General features: G+C 35.8%; 2 protein-coding genes across 4 annotated transcripts in view; both read left to right on the plus strand.

Moving 5' to 3' along the window:
* ttyh2l (tweety homolog 2, like) overlaps positions 1 to 9260 on the plus strand; it is a 47040-nt gene extending 37780 nt beyond the window's left edge. Inside the window, exons 7-15 of one of the 3 annotated variants that reach the window (XM_051885801.1) lie at positions 36 to 105; positions 2136 to 2191; positions 2787 to 2879; positions 2972 to 3079; positions 4240 to 4382; positions 4456 to 4632; positions 4764 to 4842; positions 6022 to 6046; positions 7995 to 9260. In XM_051885801.1, coding sequence (XP_051741761.1) covers positions 36 to 105; positions 2136 to 2191; positions 2787 to 2879; positions 2972 to 3079; positions 4240 to 4382; positions 4456 to 4632; positions 4764 to 4842; positions 6022 to 6046; positions 7995 to 8035 — 792 coding nt within the window. In that variant the 3' untranslated portion in view covers positions 8036 to 9260. The remainder of the gene's footprint in view (positions 1 to 35; positions 106 to 2135; positions 2192 to 2786; positions 2880 to 2971; positions 3080 to 4239; positions 4383 to 4455; positions 4633 to 4763; positions 4843 to 6021; positions 6047 to 7994) is intronic. The other 2 variants (XM_051885799.1, XM_051885800.1) reach the window with 2 other exon arrangements.
* A 2742-nt stretch (positions 9261 to 12002) lies between these two features.
* On the plus strand, positions 12003 to 22588 carry chmp6a (charged multivesicular body protein 6a). The gene is made up of 8 exons (XM_051885975.1): positions 12003 to 12220; positions 14171 to 14280; positions 14458 to 14545; positions 14670 to 14756; positions 18503 to 18568; positions 21217 to 21297; positions 21396 to 21462; positions 21555 to 22588. Exons 1-8 carry the CDS (start codon positions 12155 to 12157, stop codon positions 21602 to 21604), a joined length of 615 nt encoding a protein of 204 aa, XP_051741935.1. The 5' UTR covers positions 12003 to 12154; the 3' UTR covers positions 21605 to 22588.
* Positions 22589 to 22705: the final 117 nt, after the last annotated feature.

Consider the following 22705-nt stretch of genomic DNA (forward strand, 5'->3'; position numbering starts at 1 on the left):
GAACTGTAATTGCGAATTTATTTGATCTGTCCTAGGGCACCAGTGACTTTTGTGTCTCTCCTGACAAGTTCATTGTCAATCAAACCAAAGACTCCTTAAGAGCAGGTAAGTGATATTTCATCACGTCATATGCCTGTCCTTTTCATGAACCTGATCTTTTCAGCACAGATATTTTAAAGGCATATTCAACCACTTTTATGCCATTTTATTTATTACAAAATAAATGTATTTATTACTGATCACCTGATTGAACATGCCATAGGCATGAGGACTGCAGATGTGAACAGAGCAATAAACTGCAATGTCCGTAATGTAAGACTCCTGAGACTGTGCCATAGGGAGACAGGAAGGACAGCTGATCGGCAGCAAACCATGTGTAACCATATGAATGCAAGAACTTGCAAGTGTCTTGGTGGAAGAGTGGAGTAACCTCTCACAGCAAGAGCTGGCAAGTCTGGTGCAGTCCATGAGGATGAGACTCATTGTAGGACTTAAAGCAGCTGGTGAACACACCACATACTGACTGCTACTTCTAATATTGACCCCTCCTTTGTTCAGGGACTCATTCAATTTCTGTTTATGAATTGTTGGTGAAATTTTTTTCAGTTTATGTCTCAGTTGTTGAATCTCTTTATGTTCATACAAAAATGTACATAGTAATTAAGACATTTGCTGGGAAAAAGCAGTTGAAAGTGGGAGGATGTTTCTTTCTTTCTTTCTTTCTTTTTTTTTTTTTTTTTTTTTTTTTTTTTTTTTTTTTGCTGAATCAAGGTTTCTTGCACCAAAAACATTAATTGTTTAGTTTTACACAATCATTTTCAATACTTTCTTACACTTAGTAATTTACATCTACATATAATTTGCATGATTGGTGGCTTAATACTGAATAGTTCTTGATATGTGGGTGGTCATACAGTGTATTAATGTTCTCAAATGATCCATTTAGCCAGTTCAATTTTAATTAATGGCACAGTAATCTGGGGCCAGATTCACAAGACATTCTTGAAAAAGAAAAATCTTTATAACCACTATTTTTACTTAAGAATGAAACTGAGAATATTTTGCATTCCCAAAAACAATTATTGGGAATACTTAAGGTTGTTCTAAAGACAAAACTTAACAAGAATTTGAATTCTCAAATAAAATGTTCTTAAAAATCTTTGTAAATAATCCTAAAAATTAGGATAAGCTTCCAACTTTCTTAATACCCAAAGACAAGATGTTTAATTAATTTATTTCAAATATTAAGCATTACATCATAACACTAGCTACACACAGTGTTGAGTAAGTTACTCTAAAAAAACAGTAATTACTAGCTACTAATTACATCTTCAACAGTGTAATTGGATTACTGTACTAACCCCATATCAACCTCGACCAGTTGAACAATACAAGGATAGACATGAAACTGGTCTTTTAAATAAATAATATAAAAGTCCATAAATTATTATTGAGCTGACCAAGGTGTTTAAGGGGAGAAGGTTACATTAAAAACATACATTTTATTATTATACATTAAATTTCAATGTTAAATCCACTATTGTTTCATATAGACTTGTTCTATAGTCTATACAGTGTTTAATGCAATTACATCAGAAGTAACTAATACAATTACAGAAAAAGTAATCCCTTACTTTACTTTTTAAAGGGAAAGTAATTCAATTTAATTACTTAGTAATGAATTACACCCAACACTGGCTACATTTAATACATGAAGTAACGGCATATTCGAGTCACGAGTCAGATAGGGACCTCATGTTTAATTTTATAATTGCAACGTAATTTTCAGGCACATTTAGCACATATGAGGGAGCGCGTTAAAGATTAATGAAGACCGAGTGCAAATGAATTCTACATATACCACTCAATCTTTAGACAGGCTCTTAAAAATATTTAAAATACACAGTTCATTAAAAAACATGACACAGATTGCTGATTTCTTGCACCAATTGTGACAAAAACTGTGAGAAAGCTTATGATTATTACGGCGTTAATCCTCAAGTATATTATTATTTATATTATTTTTAACGAACTTCTTGCACTTAATAAATTAATACATTTCCTAACTTCTTTCCTAAGAAGACGTCTGTGAATCCAGCCCATGAATGTTCACTTTGTTTGTGTGTCCCCTGCAGATATAGTGCACTATTACCTGTACTGCAGCCAGAGTCTTCCCAATCCGTTCCAGCAGGTAAACGATTCCCCGGCACATCAATGTTCAATTCCTCCCTGAACTCCTGACACAAGCAATTAACGCAGCGTACAGATTCATTTGACCTCTAATTGAGGCGAATACCCATGTTAAATCCATTATAATGTTTCTGTAAAAAAAAATCTGCGTGGCTAATTAAATTATGAATAGGCGATATGAAAATAAACTTTGATCAAAGAGGGTCTCTTTTGTCTGTAGTTTTGGGATAATTAGATTTGTCTGGCTTTCTCACGTTGCCTGTGGGAATCCTGTGAAAGCTTTTCCACTGATTTAGACATTATTCTGTGCTGGTTAAGCTGCTGTTTTGGATGATCATCTATTACAGTAAACGTTCTGGGGGGAAGGCATGAAGCAGATATAAGACAGATGTAACCATTAACCACATTTAAACCCTTAACAACTGTTAATCCAGATGTAAATACATTTCCTCAGCAGGGATTTGTGGCCTTTTACTAGTCATTGCATTAACAGAAGCCATAACCTATGGCATATCTGTGTAGAAATCATTTAGGTCAGTGGTTCGACTGCTTTAGCTCAAATGTTTGTCTGATTTGCTGTTGTTTCTCCACTGCAGTCTCTGACCATCTTCCAGAGGTCTCTGACCACCATGCAGATACAGGTGCAAGGTTTGCTGCAGTTCTCTCTCGCCGTGTTTCCCACCGCAGAGGTGAGAGTGCTGTCAAATATAGATGAAATAAAGAGTTCTGCTTCACATTCTTTCTGTACCTCCTTTTTCTCTAAATATGATTCATTTCCCAGTATGAATCATTTCAGAAAGATCTTCTTGGAATTCAGCGTCTCTTGAACTCCTCAGAGTTCAATTTGAACCAGCTCACTGCCTTGCTGGACTGCCGTAGTCTTCATAAAGTGAGTCATCCTTGTGTTTAAAAGAATATTTTAACAATTTGTTTGTCTGGAATAGCCAGACTTTTACCTATCACCAGTTTTCACATTATTTTAACCAAAAAAACAAAAAAAAACAAAAAAAACACCCACAATGACAATTTCAGTTAAATGTAATGTAATTTTCATTGCACCTTGAATCAATGTGCATGTAATGCATGTAAGTTGAAAACATTTTAAAAGATATTTTATTTTGTTTTTACAAATATCATAAATTATTCATTCATACATCATGTTTTTGGGGAGTCGCACCACATGACACTTTATAGCCTGAACTAACCTTGCCTTTTCATAAACAGATAAAATTATCTGACATTTTAAGAAATTTATGTTGACCTTGACATAAGGTTCTGTTTTTTTTTCTTTTTTTTTCTGTTTGTTGGTTGCACCACTTGACTTCGATATTACAGACAAAAGATTTTCCAATATTAATAAGCAATGAAGCATTTTTGTATTTTTTTCTCCTAAGAAATAAAAATAAAAGTCAAACAACATAAGGCAAGACACTACAGGCAAAGACTAGTGGAAAGAAAAACATCAAAATACACTTATGTATTTTTTATTATTATTATTACTACACTCTATCTACATGATTACAATACATGTCTTTAAAGGCTGTTTTTTTAAAAAACAGAAATCTGCAGTTTAGTATCATTTATATACATCATTTTTATTCCTTTCTACAGTATATTCTGAATGTGTTTACAAAGGGGGTTGTTCATATATCATTTGTCTGATTTTATTCCTAAAAACATGGTCGAAGTGTTTTTTTTTTTTTTTTTTTTTTTTTTTTTTTTTTCTCTCTTCCTGTTTACAGTATTTATTTATGGATATCCAAAATCCCCTCTGACTCTGATTTATCAACAAAATGAAACCTAGCTTTATCCAGTGTTCAGATTTCTCTTCTGGAAATGTATGCAATTTAGTGCATACTTATTTAGATAATGCCTCATTTGCATATTTCAACATAATATTTAAAAAAAAAAAATGCAATTTTTAACGTAGTCAGTCAACTATGGTGATATCTATTAGTTAACTTTTTCTACCCTATTCACCTGTGGCATCTTGCCTTCAAATCAAATGAATAGTCTCATGTTTGATCTAACAGCGTTCTGGTGTTGCAGGACTATCTGGAGGCTCTGCTGGGTGTTTGCTATGATGGTGTGGAGGGGCTCCTGTATCTGTGCCTGTTCTCTGTGCTGGCAGCCTGTGCCTTCTGTGCCCTGCTGTGTGCCGTCCCACGTGCCTGGACCCTCATCGCCATCAGGTACCATTCCTGTTGTGTCATTGCGGTGCATGGCACCGATCGATGTAGCTGACGTGTGGCTGGTTGTCCTCAGGGACAGGGATTATGATGATATCGATGAGGAGGACCCCTTTAACCCATCGAGACGCATCAATGCATATAACCCCAGCCGAGCTCAAGTTCACAGTTTCTGCAGCTACAGCAGCAGCATGGGCAGCCAGACGAGCCTTCACCCTCCGCTGCAGGCCACATCCAGCACTCCAGAGTACATGTGAGTGAGTGTGAGTGTGAGTGTGTGTGTGTGTGTGTGTGTGTGTGTGTGCGTGTGTGTGTGTGTGAGAGAGAAGGAGAGCTGTTGTTTTCTCTCATGCTGACCCAGTTATCTTTCCTCTTCTCTTGCAGGAACCAGTCCATGCTGTTTGAAAGAAATCCTCGCTATGAAAACGTCCCTTTGATTGGTAGCGGTTCACCACCGCCATCGGTATTTTGATTTTTTTTAATCTTCCATTTACTGTCAAACTTTTACTCAATCCCAATGGATTTTACTTACTATTGATCTTTTAAAGGATTTTTCTTGCAGAAAATAAAATTATCATGTACCATTAACCATCATGTCACTCTACAACAGGGCTCTGTGGATGCAACAATATATCAATATATTGCTATTATATTTCTGTAGCACTACTAATTTATTTCTATAATATATTCTTTATTTCTATATTTCTTTCAAGTTAGACAAGAAGTATGTCCAATTTCAACTCAAACTAGTGATTCTCAACTCTATGACATGTCCTATACAGGACAGAAATAAAGCAAAGTTTTTAATATTGCACTTTTCCAACCAGTATGACTTACTTTTTTTCCACAGATCATGGAAATATATTTAGGGTTTTAATTTTTAGACAGTTATTCCTTTAATTATCACTCATGTGCTACTGTTCTAAAATTTGTGGTCAGTAAGATTTAAAATTTTATATATATATATATATATCAGCATATTAGAATGACTTCTGAAGGATCATGTGACACTGAAGACTGGAGTAATGGCGTCTTGAAGAACATAAGATACTTCTTTCAGAAACATTAAAAAAATATTACTGACCACAAACCTTTGAATGGTAGTGTATTTTTAAAATAATTCTTAATTCTAGCAAATGTTTTGGTGTGAATGAAATCTTAATGGATCTGGTCCTCATGTGGCCTGTGTTGAAGGTTGCGTTGTGTGATTGTGGTGCTCAAGATCATGAGAACTGAAGCTGAAAGATATGGAGCATTACTGCCCCCTAATGTTTCCTTTTTTTAGTGGAGCATCCATGCAGGGAATAAGGAGAAATAACTATTAGTTGTTAATACTAAATTATTAATGAAAATTAATTAAAAAACAGTCCTGATTTGATTTAATTTAAAGCTAGAATTTCCACCCGGCTCATGCAGATTATGAGGTCTAAGATGAATCGTAAGTGAACGAGCGTAATTGAGAGGATCATCTTCTGAGTCGTGTCGGTTGATGCATTGCAGAAGGCGTAAAACTCATCACAGGACAGTCTTCTGTCTAATGAACTGTTTCCCAACTTCATTTTTAACTGTCAAGACGCTGTATTCACACAAAGATATTTTACAGCTAATTGAGTTCTTTTCCTGTCTTTTATCACATTTGAAGTTGTATCCCCAGACATTTAGAAACAGTAAGTGAGCACCCTGCCCCCTACTATGCTTCTGCCTTCCTTCAACATGCCTTTGTCCTCTTTGTTTTCATTTCCTTCATCTAAGGATTATCTTCACCCAATTCATAAACATTCTGTACCTCCATTTGAAACTTAAGAGCACTGAGCAGTTTGTGCTGCTGTTGTATTTTGCCATTTTTGCCCTGTATGTTTCCCACTAAGCTCTTTTCCTGCACTAGTATTGTACATCACCTGAAGGCCTGTTCACACATACAGTGATTTTATTTCTGGAGGTTTCAAACAAATAAATGATAATGGTAAGAGTGTGCCCTTAACTTGTCAATACAATCTTTCCAACATGACTTGAACGCACCATCATCTACAGTATCTGGCGGGAAACAGATCAGTCAAAGGCTGTGTCGAAATCACCCCCTATACCCTTAAATATAGGGTAGCCATTTGTAGTGGTGTCTGAAACCATAGTGGACATTGAGTGGACATTGAGTGCACTCATTTGATCCAATAATGCACCCTAATAACGAGTGTACAACTGATGTACACTCAACAGCTAGAGAATACCCATAATACATTGTGAAAGTCGCACGTCGATTGAATTCCCGCATCTCGCCAGATGGCGCCCGCAGTTGAACCATCCATCCATCCATTTTCCAAACCGCTGGTCCAATGTGGCTACAGTGTAATATCATACAGGTTTACATTATTTTTTAATTGATAATTAAATTGTTTAATTAGGGTTTATACATGCTAGTTTCCATGACAGAGTTCAAGATAAATCTTTTCATTACTACTGGAGCTGATAGTTTGCTAAGTTTCAAAGTAAGCAATAAGATACGAGAAGCTGTGCTGTATCGTGAATAAGTCACGGCTGAAGGGCGTTGTTAGGCACGATGCGAAGCGGAGTGCCTGCAACCCCTTCAGCCGTGACTTATTCACGATACAGCACTAGCCTCGAGTAACTTATTGCTTTTATAAAATGGTTATATAAGCCAAAAATATAGCAACAGAAGTTATATTTTCACACCATTAGATGGCGACAAAGACCGTCTTTATGAGTGTGTCAGTCAGTAGCGAAGACTTTTACATTGAAAAGACTGAATTGTTGTGAACACGGAACAAGACGCAACTGACAAATGCATTGACTAGTGCTGTCAGTCACGGGAAAACCTCTTAACTGTTAAAAGGACAAGATAATACATCGGATATTTAAACAGATGTTTTATTTTAAACATAGGACTGACCTGAAGAAAAATGCTAAATCTGAATGCAGGTAATAAACTCGCTCAATCGATCTTTCTCACAATACTCTTCTAATTTTACATAATACAGTAAGCTTCAATGAACAATATCAGCTGAGAACAAACAGTTTACGTTGTTAAGAGTGGTTGCTAAGGGTATTGTGTAGTGATACACAGAACTGTTGAGTGAAGCGGTCATAGCTGTGTTTTATTGTGAATAAAACACAGCTATTGACCAATCAGAATCAAGGACAGGAACTAACTGTTTTATAATGATTATTAAACAACAGCAAGTACAAACTGTGCAAAAGCGGCAGCCCTTCCGGCACACTCAGTGTCCGAATTCACTCACTCGTTTTCATTCACTCTGTCAAGAGGATTATATTAGTAGAGTAATGTAGGGAATAGTGAATAGGGGGCGATTTTGAACACAGCTACATTCTTCACTTCTATTGGTAGTCACTGAATCACTGCTCATTTGCATAAAGACATTGGATACACCCACACCCCACATCACAAAAGGTCGCTTTAGCTAATTTTGCCTTAAAGCATCAACTCATTGAAAATTAGTGTTTTTTCTTACTGCAGATCACTGTATTCATGTGTGAACAAGGCTTGAGGGTCTTTTGCCTGTGGTTTTCACACATGCTATTATCCAGTGTTGAATACCATTAACATCTCTGTTTCTCTCCCTGTTTCTTTATCAACTGCAGTATTCACCCAGCATGAGGACCACCTACCTGTCTATGACTGATGCTCAAATCAGACACTTTGGGACAGACTTTCAGGTGTAGGTTTTCTGGGTCCTCATCCCAAAGGAGTCTGGCGGCGTGAGATGAAGATTAAAATCACTCATCGTCTTTGAATCATCTCAAAGGACACACGTGGATGGTAAAGCACAAATATTTAATGCGAATTAAAGGGAGTTCTCAAAGACTGCATGCCATCCAGAGCATTAAAATACACTTCTCATCTAGAAAGGCAAAGCGTTACCTCAGAGGTTTATGGGTGAGCTCTGATCACGTGTAAATATTCGCTTATTCTCCTCAGGGGCTCGTCAGATCATTGATAAATTTTTTTTTTTTTTTTTTGTGATCGCAATGTACTGGATCAGAAAAAGATCCTTGAATAATAATACTTCAGCTTAGCTATTAATTTGCATTTGCATAACCTAAAGAAAATGAAAAAGAAAGAAAAAAAAAAACTATTTCATTTTAGCACACAAAGGCCTTGAGCTCCATAATGAGCCTTAAATTAATATTTCACTGACTTTTGTACAGGTTAAAGATGTAGCCTGAGAGAAAGGGCCAATTGGATGGCCTTCTGCGATCTGACAGACTAAAAGCTCTTCTATAATGAATATATTTTGCATGAGGAACAAGGTGTTTTGTTTGGTGCCTCTCTTTAAATATATGAAATTCTATGCTGTGATGTGATTTCGCCTCAATGTCTGTATTCTAGTAGTCAAATAGGTCTGCTATTCATTCCAGACAAAATACATGAGGCTCACAGCATAGAACAAAGATAAATATGAATCATTTTCTGCAACAGTAGATATGGGGATGAACAATTTGGATATGGAAATCGCTGACAGACTAGTTGTTCGTTTGGTTCAAGCTTCTTAAAGTGTCTTTGTCTATATGCTTGTGTACTCAAACTAGATCAAAGCTGGCGAAGCCTAATTTTCTAGGTTAAGCATTTTTTGTGTGTTTCTACTGATGTACTATATAGATATGGCCAATCTAAAGAAATGTCTTTATTAAGGTTTTTTTTTTTTTAGGCTCACTGTACAGTTGTTTAGACAGACAGCTGTTTATGATCCCAATGAATAAAAGAATAATAAAATTAGATTAGCTGATAAATGTTGAATTCTACCATACTATATTGTCTTTATTTGTCTACATTCCAAAAGTGCTGTTTTTTATTGTTCATGTAATGCGTTTTTGTGACATTTAATTCAATAAATAATTTTTTATTAAGTTATGTTTTATTATTCTTAATCCATGCTGTAACATAAATTTGTAACTTCAGTTCTCACTCTGTGAAAATATGGTTGGTATGAAGGAAAAATTATTCTGTCAACAAAATAATTTTTTTGTAGAGGTGAGAGAGAGAAAAAAAAAAAAATTGTTTATATATATATATATATATATATATAACACACACACACACACACACACACACACACACACACACAGTGGTGGTCAGAATTATTGGCACCCTTGGTAAATATAATCAAAGATGACTATAAAAATAAATCTGCATTGTTTATCCTTTTGATCTTTAATTCATAAAATTAGCAAAAATCTAATCTTTCACTGAAGGAAAATAATTGAAAGTGGGGGGAAAATCACATTATGAAATAAATGTTTTTCTCCATAACACGTTGGCCACAATTATTGACACCCTTTTATTCAATACTTTTTGCAACCTCCTTTTGCCAAGATAACAGCTCTGAGTCGTCTTCTATAATGCCTGATGAGTTTGGAGAACACCTGACAAGAGATCAGAGACCATTTCTCCATACAGAATCTCTCCAGATCCTTCAGATTCCAGCTCCATGTTGGTGCTTCTTCTCTTCAGTTCACTCCACTCATTTTCTTTAGGGTTCAGGTCAGGGGACTGGGATGGTCATGGCAGAAACTTCATTTTGTGCTCAGTGACACATTTTTGTGTTGGTTTTGATGTTTGTTTTGGATCATTGTCCTGATGGAAGATCCAACCACGGCCCATTATTGGATTTCTAGCAGAAGCGGTCAGGTTTTGATTTTTTTTATCTGTTGGTATTTGATAGAATCCATGATGCCATGTATCTGAACAAGATGTCCAGGACCTCCAGCAGAAAAATAGGCCCACAACATTAAAGATCCAGCAGTATATTTAACCGTGGGCATGGGGTACTTTTTATCCATGAGTGCACCAAACCCATCTGGTGGTTTTGCTGCCAAAAAGCTCTTTTTTTTTTTTTTTAGTTTCATCTGACCATAGAAGCCGGTCCTGTTTGAAGTTCCAGTCTTGTCTGACAACTGAATATGCTGGAGAATGTTTCTGGATGAGAGCAGAGGATTTTTCTTGAAACCCTCCCGAACAACTTGTGGAGATGTAGGTGCTGTTTGATCTTTTTTTTTTTTTTAGGCTTTCTGAGACTCAAGACTCAACTAATATCTGCAATTCTCCAGCTGTGATCCTTGGAGAGTCTTTGGCCACTCAAACTTTCCTCCTCACCGCACATTAGGACGATTTAGACATACATCCTCTTCCAGGCAGATTTATGACATCTTTAGTTGATTAGAACTTCTTAATTATTGCCCTGATAGTGGAAATGGGGATTTTCAATGCGTTAGCTATTTTCTTACAGCCACTTTCTATTGTGTGAAGCTCAACGATCTTTTGCTGCACATCAGAACTATATTCTTTGGTTTTTCTCATTGTGATGAATGATTACGGGAATTTGGCCTTTGTGTTTCCTCATGTTTATACTCCTGTGGAACAGGAAGTCATGGCTGGAAAATTTCATGTTCATGATCACCCTGGTGTGCTAAAAAAAATGTAAATATGAATGTACTTCAGAGATATTTTACTCATAAAAAAAATTCTAGGGGTGCCAATAATTGTGGGCAACGTGTTTTGGAGAAAAACATTTATTTCATCATGTGATTTTCTCCCCACTTTCAATTCTTTTCCTTCAATGAAAGGTTAGATTTTTGCTAATTTTATGAATTAAAGATCAAAAGGATAAACAATGCAGATTTATTTTTATAGTCATCTTTGATTATATACACTTTTGATATAATTCTTTTATCTATAATTTATATATAATATTTATTTATATATATATTTTTTAAGTGTAAATATAAAATACTAATCAGCTATTGTATTTAAATTTTTATTTTGACAATTTAGTTGAAGAATTTAATAGCCGATGACAGACAAAACAGAATCCCTGTATAAAGGAGATTTATCTTAAAGGTGAAATTATTCTGACTTGTATAGAATATTTATTTATTTAATTGCCAATATTTTAATTGAAGATATAGATAGAAATGCCATGAGATCAAATTGAATGATTTCACTCAATTAACCCATAGGTTTTTACAGTTTTTCTCAGTCGCTTTGGTACATTTCTTGAATCATCCTTAAAATTTTCAAACCAATAAGTGCATTTCTCACCGAAAAAAAAAAAAAAAAAAAAATTGTACAAACAGCAGCACACAATGGATTACCTGCAAAAGCCTGTAACTTGCTCAAAATCCTTAATTCATCTCTCAAAAGTAAGTATTTATATCAATGAACATATCAGTGCCTTCAGAATAAAAAGTCCTTGTGTCATTGTTCACAAACAAGATATATTTGACCATGTTGTCAATATAAAAGTGAACTCCGTCAGTATTTTCAGATGTAAACTATGTCTACGATTTTGATGATGACTGAAAATGCACAATACTGCACTTTATCTGTACGGCATATATACATTTCGACGGTACAAATTTACACATTACTCTATGTGGTATGTTAAGAGACTGGACATGATTCACAGTTCAACTTTTACTGTTGGTCTGTCAACAATTTACAGTACAATCTTACCCCATGTTACCCTGTATAAATGAACGAATGCCCTTCATACACCTGTACAAAGCGAAAGACAGGGGGCGTCAAATAATCACATCATAGACGCTAGAGGGCGCAGCTGCCTCTATAAACACAACATGGGCTTAGCGAGCCATGTGAGACAGCCGAATCAAAAAACGCCATCCTTCGATATACACCTGACACAGCGGAGCACATCTCTTCCATGTGTTTTGAAGTGAAGAGTAGCTAGCATTTCAGATGATATGTAATATTATAACAGAGGCGGGGATGTGGTTTATTCGCGATGGGAAATGTTTTCGGCAGACAGGGACGCTCCAGTCGAGTGACAGAGCAGGACAGGGCGATATTGGTAAGATCAATCAATAAGTCAATCAGCATCGCACTCACTTGTGTTGGGTTTGTGTCATCGCATACGCGTGTAGATAGAGAGCCAACATACTGTAGAGCGTCTGAAATGAGTTCAGCCATACTGAACTGCCAATGAAAGGATTAGATCAGCTGTCCTACTTTACAGAACACAGAATAGATACACAACAGCTTCTGTAGAAATGAGTGTATTATAGAATACAACAGAACACAGTCTGTAGAACAGATAGTGTAGAGCAGAACAGATCTGCTTCTGTTATTGAATAGAAAAGAGTGTATATTATAGAACACAACAGTTTATTATAACATAAAAGTAGTACAACAGAACACAGTCTGATATAGTATATAACAATGTTAGAGAGTTGTGTTTGTTATAGAATAGAACCGTTTATTATAGAAGAGAGAACATCTTTTATTGAATAGATTGAAATGGAATAGTATCAATTATAGAACATAATGTATTAGAATAAAATGCTACAAAATTGTATTGAGTAGAATAGAATTAGAACCACATCTACTGTAGAACACAAATCGGTATAGTTGCGTAGAACAACATTTAATAGAATAATATATAATTTAGATTTACTATAGAAAGTATATTCTATTCTATAATAAAATATAAATAGCAATGTAAACTACAATATAAGCTAATTAAGGGGGCTGGCTTAAAAGTGTTTAAATTATTAAAATAATTTAAAGTAATTAAAGTCCCCCTGTAGTTGATAATTTTATCCCTTAAAACTCATCTTTGATCACCAAAATTGCATATTTAAACGTTTTTTTCCTGTGGAAAAAAATATATATTAATGCCTTAATGTAACTACACCCTTGCCTCATTTAATATACACGGACCTATGAATATGCTAATTAGCCCCGCCTCCACCCACTCGCACGAGCTCAGACGAGATCCACTCGCTCAACTTACTGAGGTAAACGCTGCACAATGGTATCAATTTTTACAACGTCGGACACATAATTAATATGATTAGCGTTTTGCTTGACTACTTTATCAAATAACTAATAATGTGTTGCTAATGTTACACAAACCATTCACATTCATGAGTCAGACAGCTGCCTTCTAACAATCAGTATCCTTAGAAACGCTTTGAACAACTGAGAATGTCAGTGGAGAAAGGCATATAGTTTATCATAACATAGTAATATGCATCATACACCCGCTATATTGCTAAATCTACATGATTTTTCATATCAACAGAAAAATATACCGGGATAACCTTCTTTTGAGACTCCCTTGCACGGTCAGTTAATGATATGCTGAAGTCCGCCAGCACGTTGACGTGATTGGTTACAAGGTAGTTTGTGACGTCAGAAACACCAGCGATTTACTTTGGTTTACTGCAGTTTTAAAGAGAAAATACTCAGCAATTGTGTTGACTTATGAATTTGCACATGGTTTGTCTTAAAGCATATTAAAAACACCACATAGATATAAACAACATTAAAAAACTTGAGGGGGGTCTTTAAATTATTATTAATGTTATATTATATAATATATATTTTTAATGTAATATATTAAATATTTATAAAGTATTTAACATGCTAAAAAAACACAAATTCAAAATGAAATCAAATTTTTTTTTTTCCCTCCTTAATAACTATTGTTTATTCAACATCAGTTTTCACAGTTTCTATTAATAAGATGAGTTGAAAACAAGAAGCATTATCAAAATTACAGAAGAAATACTAGAATTATTTAAGTCTATATGGGAGGCCTTAGAATATTGTGTTGGACAGTGTCTGTTTGAGTGGAGTCTGCTGTCTTATTTATCAGAACAGTGTTTCAGGCGTACATGCACACAGATCCATGTCTGTTTATTCCTCGAAATCGAGAAACTGACAACTTTATGAATAAGAAGTGTGTCTATAAGTGAACTGTCATGTTTCTACATCACATCCTGTCACTGGATCACAGCAACTGAAACAGCAGAGAGATAAACTGAAACAATATCAGAAGAAAATCACATTACAGCTGGAGAAAGAGAGACGTCTGGCCAAACTGCTCCTGAAGGATGGCAAGAAAGAGTAAGACATTTCAGATTATGTAACGCTAACATTCATGATAGCCGATCACCCACAGTCACCCATCATGCATTGCATAGTGCCTTTATTGTGCTGACGTGGTGCCATCTGCATTGCACATGGCAAAAGTGATTTTGGTTTAACAGATTCACTAACACGTGTGATTCATGCATTTCACAGACGAGCTCTTCTGCTGCTCAAAAAGAAACGCTACCAAGATCGCCTGCTGGACAAGACCGAGATCCAGATAGCCAACCTGGAGCGCATGGTAGGTTTAGATGATATTATTCACATTTAAAGTATTAAATGTGATCATTAACATTAAGACATATAAGAGGATTTTACAAGAAGTATGAGCAATATGAATTACTTTTCGAATATGCTTCATTCAGGTTCAAGATATTGAATTTGTTCAGATTGAAGTAAAGGTCATCGAGGGTTTAAAAGCTGGAAATGACTGTCTCAAGCAAATGCATGAGGTAAGTCTATATATATATATATATATATATATATATATATATATATATATATATATATGTATATATATATATATATATATATTTATACAACCCGAATTCCGGAAAAGTTGGGATGTTTTTTAAATTTGAATAAAATGAAAACTAAAAGACTTTCAAATCACATGAGCCAATATTTTATTCACAATAGAACATAGATAACATTACAAATGTTTAAACTGAGAAATTTTACAGTTTTATCCACTAAATGAGCTCATTTCAAATTTGATGCCTGCTGCAGGTCTCAAAAAAGTTGGCATGGGGGCAACAAATGGCTGAAAAAGGAAGAAATTTTGAAACGATTTAGCTGGGAGAACATCTAGCAACTAATTAAGTTAATTGATATCAGGTCTGTAACATGATTAGCTATAAAAGGGATGTCTTAGAGAGGCAGAGTCTCTCAGAAGTAAAGATGGGCAGAGCTGTGAAAGAGTGCGTAAAAAGATTGTGGAATACTTTAAAAAATAATGTTCCTCAACGTCAAATTTCAAAGGCTTTGCCAATCTCACCATCTACAGTGCATAACATCATCAAAAGATTCAGAGAAACTGGAGAAATCTCTGTGCGTAAGGGACAAGGCCGAAGACCTTTATTGGATGCCCGTGGTCTTTGGGCCCTCAGACAACACTGCGTCACTCATTGCCATGATTGTGTCAATGACATTACTAAATGGGCCCAGGAATACTTCCAGAAACCACTGTCAGTAAACACAATCCGCCGTGCCATCTGCAGATGCCAACTAAAGCTCTATCATGCATAAAGGAAGCCATATGTGAACACGTGTCCTGTGGGCCAAGGCTCATTTAAAATGGACTGTTTTAAAGTGGAAAAGTGTTCTATGTTCAGACGAGTTCAAATTTGACATTCTTGTTGGAAATCACGGACGCCGTGTCCTCTGGGCTAAAGAAGAGGCAGACCTTCCAGCGTGTCATCAGCATTCAGTTCAAAAGCCAGCATCTCTGATGGTATGGGGGTGCATAAGTGCATATGGTATGGGCAGCTTGCATGTTTTGGAAGGCACTATGAATGCTGAAAGGTATATATAGGTTTTAGAGCAACATTAAATGAAAAATACGTCAAAGACGACCACGAACTCTTCAACAGCTGGAAACCTACATCAGGCAAAAATGGGACCAAATTCCAACACCAAAACTTCAGAAACTCATAACCTCGATGCCCAGACGTCTTCAAACTGTTTTGAAAAGAAGAGGAGATGCTACACCATGTAAACATGCCCCTGTCCCAACTATTTTGAGACATCAAATTTGAAATTAGCTCATTTTGTGCATAAAATTGTAAAATTTCTCCATTTAAACATTTGTTATTTTATCTATGTTCTATTGTGAATAAAATATTGGCTCATGTGATTTGAAAGTCTTTTAGTTTTCATTTTATTTAAATTTAAAATTTTTTTAAAATTTATTCCTTTTCCGGAATTCGGGTTGTATGTATATATATATATATATATATACACATATATATATATTGTGTGTGTGTGTGTGTAAGTCTATATATAGGTTTATATAGACTGAAACTAGTTTAAAGTCCTCATGAAATGGAAGTTGCAATAGTCTTTCTTCTCTATTGTGACGTAAATATGAGTGAAACAAGAACAAATGTAGGGGGGGACTTGATTTTGTCTATGGGGAATTGATTGGATGGTTGTGGTTTGCTATTGGTTAGGGATGTAACGATTCACTCAACTCATGATGCGATACGATTCACGATACTGGTTTCACGATAGGTTTTTCTCACGACTTTTTTTTACCAAAATAGATTTAAGACAAATTCTAAATGAGAAAGTGTCTTTATTATTTCTCAGACAAAATGCTGCATATTTCTTTTGATTATGAGGGCACGTGGATAAAAAAAAAAAAAAAAAATGATGTGCATAGATAAACCATTTATAATAAACGCTGCAATATTCCATTAAAAAAATAAGAATTTTTCTTTCATGGTGACTTTAACTCACAGATCTGCTGTATTGTAACAAGTGAACATACCTGCAGAAGCCTAGTAATCATTTATCAGTCATGTTTAATGCTGTTATTAGGAATTAAGATGGTTCGTTGGTCTGTTTTGGTGCAGTGGGCACTGTAGTTCGCAGCACCATGTTTTGGGAGCTGTTGCACATTGTTCTGGGATTAAAGGCTTAAACATAACACTCTTAGATTACAGCAGAGCTGACCTGTCTTTGTTTTGTCCTGGGCCATACTATTAAGACCTCTGAATCTCCAGAGCCCCTCGAAATCAACAACAGGAAAAAATGTCCCTTTTGCTAAACCCAACATATAGTGTAACTACCTTGTCACCCGTTATATTATCAGACAAGTTTTTGCTGTTTTCTAATATAAGTCTTCGGAGGATCTGTGTTTTGATTATCTTTTCTCAGTATCTGAAACGGTTCGATAAAGCATTCGGTCTCTCTAAACCCCTCCTTCCCGAGAGCTACTCTGCTCTGATTGGTCAGACGGCCTAGTCTGTTGTGATTGGTTACAGCACGTGTCGGAAACAAAACGCCTATTCCTGAGGGTCCGTTTACACAAAAACAATGTACTATAAATGGAAATGTTTTCGTTTTTTTGTGTACAGATTACAACGTTGTCAAAATGATCCTCGTTCACACAGATCCGAGAAAACGAATAAAAACGCTGTATTATTCATGCCAGGCCAGTAGTTGGCGATGTCACTTTGTAAAGAAACACTACACGCTACGCGTTTTTGTAGTTTTACTCTGAGACAATAATGGTATTGTTTTCAAAAACTTGCATTTTCAGGCCCACAAAACACCATTGTCATGTAAATGAGTGGCCAAAGTGCAAAAAAAGTTTCTGTTTTTAGTTGAAAACAGTGTCGCAAAAATGGCCCCTGAATTTCAGCTCTGAATCTTCCACAGTGATATGAACAGTAATAATGCCGTATCAATTCGAGTCCTCATTCTTTAGAAGTGCAACAAATTCCATTTGCTTTTGAAGAAAACAGTGTCTTCTCGACATGTCAACAACACGAAACCAACTTCTTCCAGGCCTCAGCTACAACTAAATTGTTTGAGGGTCAAAGTAGACGTTGTTCGCGGGCAACCAATGAAGACCTCAGGCTGGCAATGTGCAAATGTGTTACAAACCTATGTGGGTTTGAGCACGAAGTAAGACTGGAATTACTGACGACATGTTTCAGGCATTTCAGAATCATTTCTTTCTTTTGGGAGACAATAACTCCATTTATCCATATATTACACACTATATGAAAGTTAATATCTGAAAAAGCATAATAGGGGCACTTTAAATCATCTTTGCTGAATAAAAGTATTAATTTCTTTCCAAAAAAAAAAAAAAACTAACCACAAACTTTTGAGCGGGACTTTGTGTATTGATTCAAGTTACAGTAGAGGTGAGAATAAGTTTACAGTATCATGTGTTGTAGGAACATCAGAAACAATTCTGTTCACATAATTCCAACTTATATAAGAATAACATATTTTCCATTTTCACTGCTTTATGAGCACATTTTACTGAAAATTGCACTGTTCACTGATTCATTTCTGTGGGGCGTTTTGTAATGCTTGTCTCAGTGAGCAACACTAACCAAATGGGGGTGGAGGTTAGCATAAGGTCAATAATGTTATGAATATATAAAAAGTTATTTACTGGTCTATTATGAGCATTTGACTGAAGTAATTTTTTTTCTGCCACATTTTTTTTTCTCATCAGGTCATGTCAATTGAGGAGGTGGAGAGAATACTAGAGGAGACGCAAGAGGCCATCGAGTATCAGAAGGTTATAACTGTCACATTCAGTCCACTTCACATCCAGAGTCACGCTAAATAGACTTAAAACACTTCAAAATGTATGACAATCATTGCATTTATATTAAAGAAAGACAGAAAGACAGCACAAGAACACTTTAAACAAAACATTTTGCAAAATTATGTTTGCTCATTTCTCAAATAATTAAACAATATAATTGTGACACTTTGTGGTTGTTGAATGTTACTGTAACATGTCTATAAGTAATATGATAAACTACGACTGTGTGAATTCAGGGAGAATTCATATCGTTCCAAAGTTTGGGAGCGGTAAGATATTTTATTTTTTATTTAATGATTTTATTCAAGGTGAGGATACATTCAATTGATCAAAAGTGACAGTTAAGAGGTTTTGTTAAAAAAAAAAAAAAATGAAGCAGAACAGTTTTTAACATTAATAATAATCAGAAATGTTTCTTGAGCATCAAATCATCACATTAAAATGATTTCTGAAGGATCATGTGACACTGAAGACTGGAGTAATGATGCTGAAAATTCAGCTTTGATCACAGGAATAAATTACATTCTAATATGTATTTAAATAGGAAACATTTTAAATTGAAATAATTTTTCACAATATTACTGTTTCAAGTAAACTCAGTCATAGTGTACAACCACTAAAAACAACCAAAAAATGACATTTACACCTTTTTAAGTGTGTCTTAAAGGGACAGTTTAACCAAAAATGAAAATTTTCCCATCTCCGGAAATAATAGTTTATAGTAAAAAGAGTATAAAATATGACTATTTTTCTTAAGGCCCATTTAAACCAAGAACAATAACTACAAAGATTACTATAACGATTACTATATTTGCATTCACACCAACGAACGATAACGGTCTGTTTATTCTAAGCTTACTCTAAGCTTATTCTGCGGTTTCAAAGTGTGTACAACATGTTTTTGCTGTTCTTGTTGCATTCACATGGCTTTAACCAGCAGAAGTCCTGAGCATGCTGTGTTTCAAGTGAACAGCTAGTGTAATCGATCTGATCTAACAGGGAATTTAGCTGACGAAGTCAATCTAGTGGAATAAAAACAACACCTAGACTTTTTCACTGCAACTTCAAAGGAAGGAAGAAAATGCTTTCGAAACTAGCGCTGGATTCCTGAGGTAATTTTGTTACAGTGTTTGCTAGCCTGACATAATGATCTCATTGTTAATATTTCTCACCATTTATTCCGAGGGAATGACCGATTGTTTTCCATATATCTATTTTCTTTAAAGTATCCTTGAAAAGGGGGGTTGACTTGTCAACTTCGGCAATTAACTGCTCCGCAACCGCAATGTTGTCTGCCATTTTAAATGCGCACGCCCTTAAATTAGAATGGATATTGATTGGCTGTCAGTGTTTTATCGTTCAACAGCTGGAAAAAAAAATTGTTCTGAAAGTGAACCCTACTACATATCGTTTCTCTATATCATTATCATTATAGCTGTCGTGTGAGCTATTCTTATATATACAGAATGATTTTCAGAACAATATCTTTATCGTTATCTTTATAGTTCTTGGTGTGGAAAGGCCTTTACACACATCTATCTTTTTGCTTCAGAAGACACTGATTCCTCAACCGGGGTCGCATGAGGGGCTTTTGCACCGAATAGTTCTAGAAACTCAGTTATAGGAACTAGCCACTAGGATAGTTTCTCGAGAACTAATTTCTCCCCAGGCCATGTTCCTGGTTGCATTCACACAGAGAATAGGAACTCTGAATTGGCCGACAGCGGCGTCTTAAGTGCGGCATTTACAAACGCTAAAAACCGGTGGATGGAGGATGCCGTGATCGGAGCTGTTTGTTGTGTGTCGTGGGTTTTGTGATAACGGAGATGGAATGTAAACACATAATCTACGCACCTGAAAGAGCAAAAAGTGGGGCTAAGAGACGAAATCTCCTATGACAACTTTCAGTATTACATATCATCGAGGCGGAGAAAAGAACACAACCCTGCAGGTAAATCCCGTTATCACTGTTTTCCATGTTCGTGAAGTAAATATGTTTACACGGCTTTTTAAAAATGCCGGGTGCCGGTGTTTGACATGCGTTTGACCAATCAATGTACAGTCACGACACTGATAGTTCCAATAGTGCTGGTTTAGACCCTACTCTTGAAGCAGGAGCTAATTTAGTTCCCCCAAAAGGAGTTCTTAGAACTAAAATCAGCCCTAGTTCCTGCAGTGCGAACACGGCAAAATCCGGGTACTTCCGCCAATAGTTCTAGGAACTATGAAAAGATTCCTCCGGTGTGAAAGCCCCTATAGATTACAGTCACGATTGTTGGTTTTTCCAAGTGTCAAATGAGCGGCCAATGCCGTTATATAGACTCACAGAGATGGATTATTTTCCTAAAAATATTAATCGTTTGTGTTTATCTGAAGAAAGAAAGTCATATACATCGGAGATGGTATAAGGAAAAGTAAATAGTGGGAGAATTTTCATTTTTCAGTGAACTGTCCCTTTAAGTGTCCAAATGTAATTGATCTTCACTATTTGTAATAAAATGTTCAAGCTTCTCATCACCCTTCCTGCTTTTATAGCCCTGGACATTGGCCACGCTGCTCTTTCCTGGTTTTTATTGCTTCAAATGTCTCACTGCTTCTTGAAACTTCTTCCCTTGCAGCAAATTGATGAACTGCTGGCGGGTTCGTTGACACTGGAGGATGAGGATGCTGTGTTAGCTGAGCTGGAGGCCATCACTCAGGTATGGGCACCTTTACCTGTCATCCATCTTTATCATCGCTCGCTGGTTCGGCGTAGCATGTGTCTGATCCAACGCTTCTCTCTCTCCGTCCTGGCCAGGGAGAAGATATAACCCTTCCAGAATTACCCACAGATCCATTGCCAGCGGTGCCTACGGGGGAGACAGGTGTTGTTTTAGTACTGTCAAACACAGCACTGTGTGAGAGAATGACATGGCTCTTTTATTTGACTTTTTGATTGTGTTCTGTGTCTTTGCAGAGAGAAAAGAGGCGCAAATCAAGCCGGAGCGAGAGATGCTGGCAGCGTAATGTTTGATCTTACAACCTTGCTCATCACTCTGTTTTAATGAAAGGAAGAGCTAGGGGAATATAATTGACAGAAAAGAAGGCTTTCGTGGGATATTTAATAGGCTTGCATCAGAAACAGTGCTCTCACATTTATGGAAAACATTTTTGGATTTCCAGACTTAATATGTTCTTCTATTAAAATGCCTGTTGTTAGTTTAAGTATGTTTATTGGATATAGTAGTTCCTATTTGATTTGCTAAAATATATGAACTATGAGCACTTTTAAGTAGCAAATTTCAATACTTTTACATTAAAGCACATTTACAGATGTTTTTTAAATAATGTGCGTTTTTTAGCCTGTTCATGTATGCAAACCCTTTAAGAGTTTGGGTTAAAATCTGTGTATTCTACAATGTAAACTACATTGATTTCCTGGTTTTGCCACTTGGAGGTGTGTTAGCATCTCATGACCACCAGGGGGCTCTTAATATCACTAATTGAGAGGAAATAAATCTGTGCTGACAGATGCAAACTGCCAATCCTCTTCCGATGGCTCAGTTTGTGTTTAATGTAAACCTTCTGTTCATGTATGTAAGCATTTATATACATATATGAATCTGTGTGTGTTATTTTATGTCTAATACTGTAATTATAAAGGGTTTTCCTCTGACTCTCACAGAGAAATATCAGGGAGCTTTAAATTTTGATTCCAGTCATTGAAAAAAAAAAAAAAAAAAAAATATATATATATATATATATATGATCACAAATGAGTGGAAAAGTCCTGGATATTCACTAGTAAAGCAGTGAAATCCTGGGTAACAAACAGATGAAGCACTGTACGATCGAAATTATTTTTTTTTCCAACAAACTTTACACATTTTTCTTACCCAGTGTGTAAAGAATTTGCTCTGATATAATAAAATAATTAAAGAAGCTGTTTTCTGCAGTCTCTCAAAGTGTTCATAGCCAAACCTGACATAAAACAATGAAATGTTAAACAATGAAGATCAATATCCAGGGGGTTCTAGAGAAATTACATCCGGAAGTGGGCGGGCGCAGGTGAAGCGTAGCCACGCCTCCTTCTCGCGTTTTCCTAACACGGGGCGGTGCTACTTTTGT

Source organism: Ctenopharyngodon idella, chromosome 3, assembly GCF_019924925.1.
Source record: "Ctenopharyngodon idella isolate HZGC_01 chromosome 3, HZGC01, whole genome shotgun sequence".
Taxonomy (NCBI): domain Eukaryota; kingdom Metazoa; phylum Chordata; class Actinopteri; order Cypriniformes; family Xenocyprididae; genus Ctenopharyngodon; species Ctenopharyngodon idella.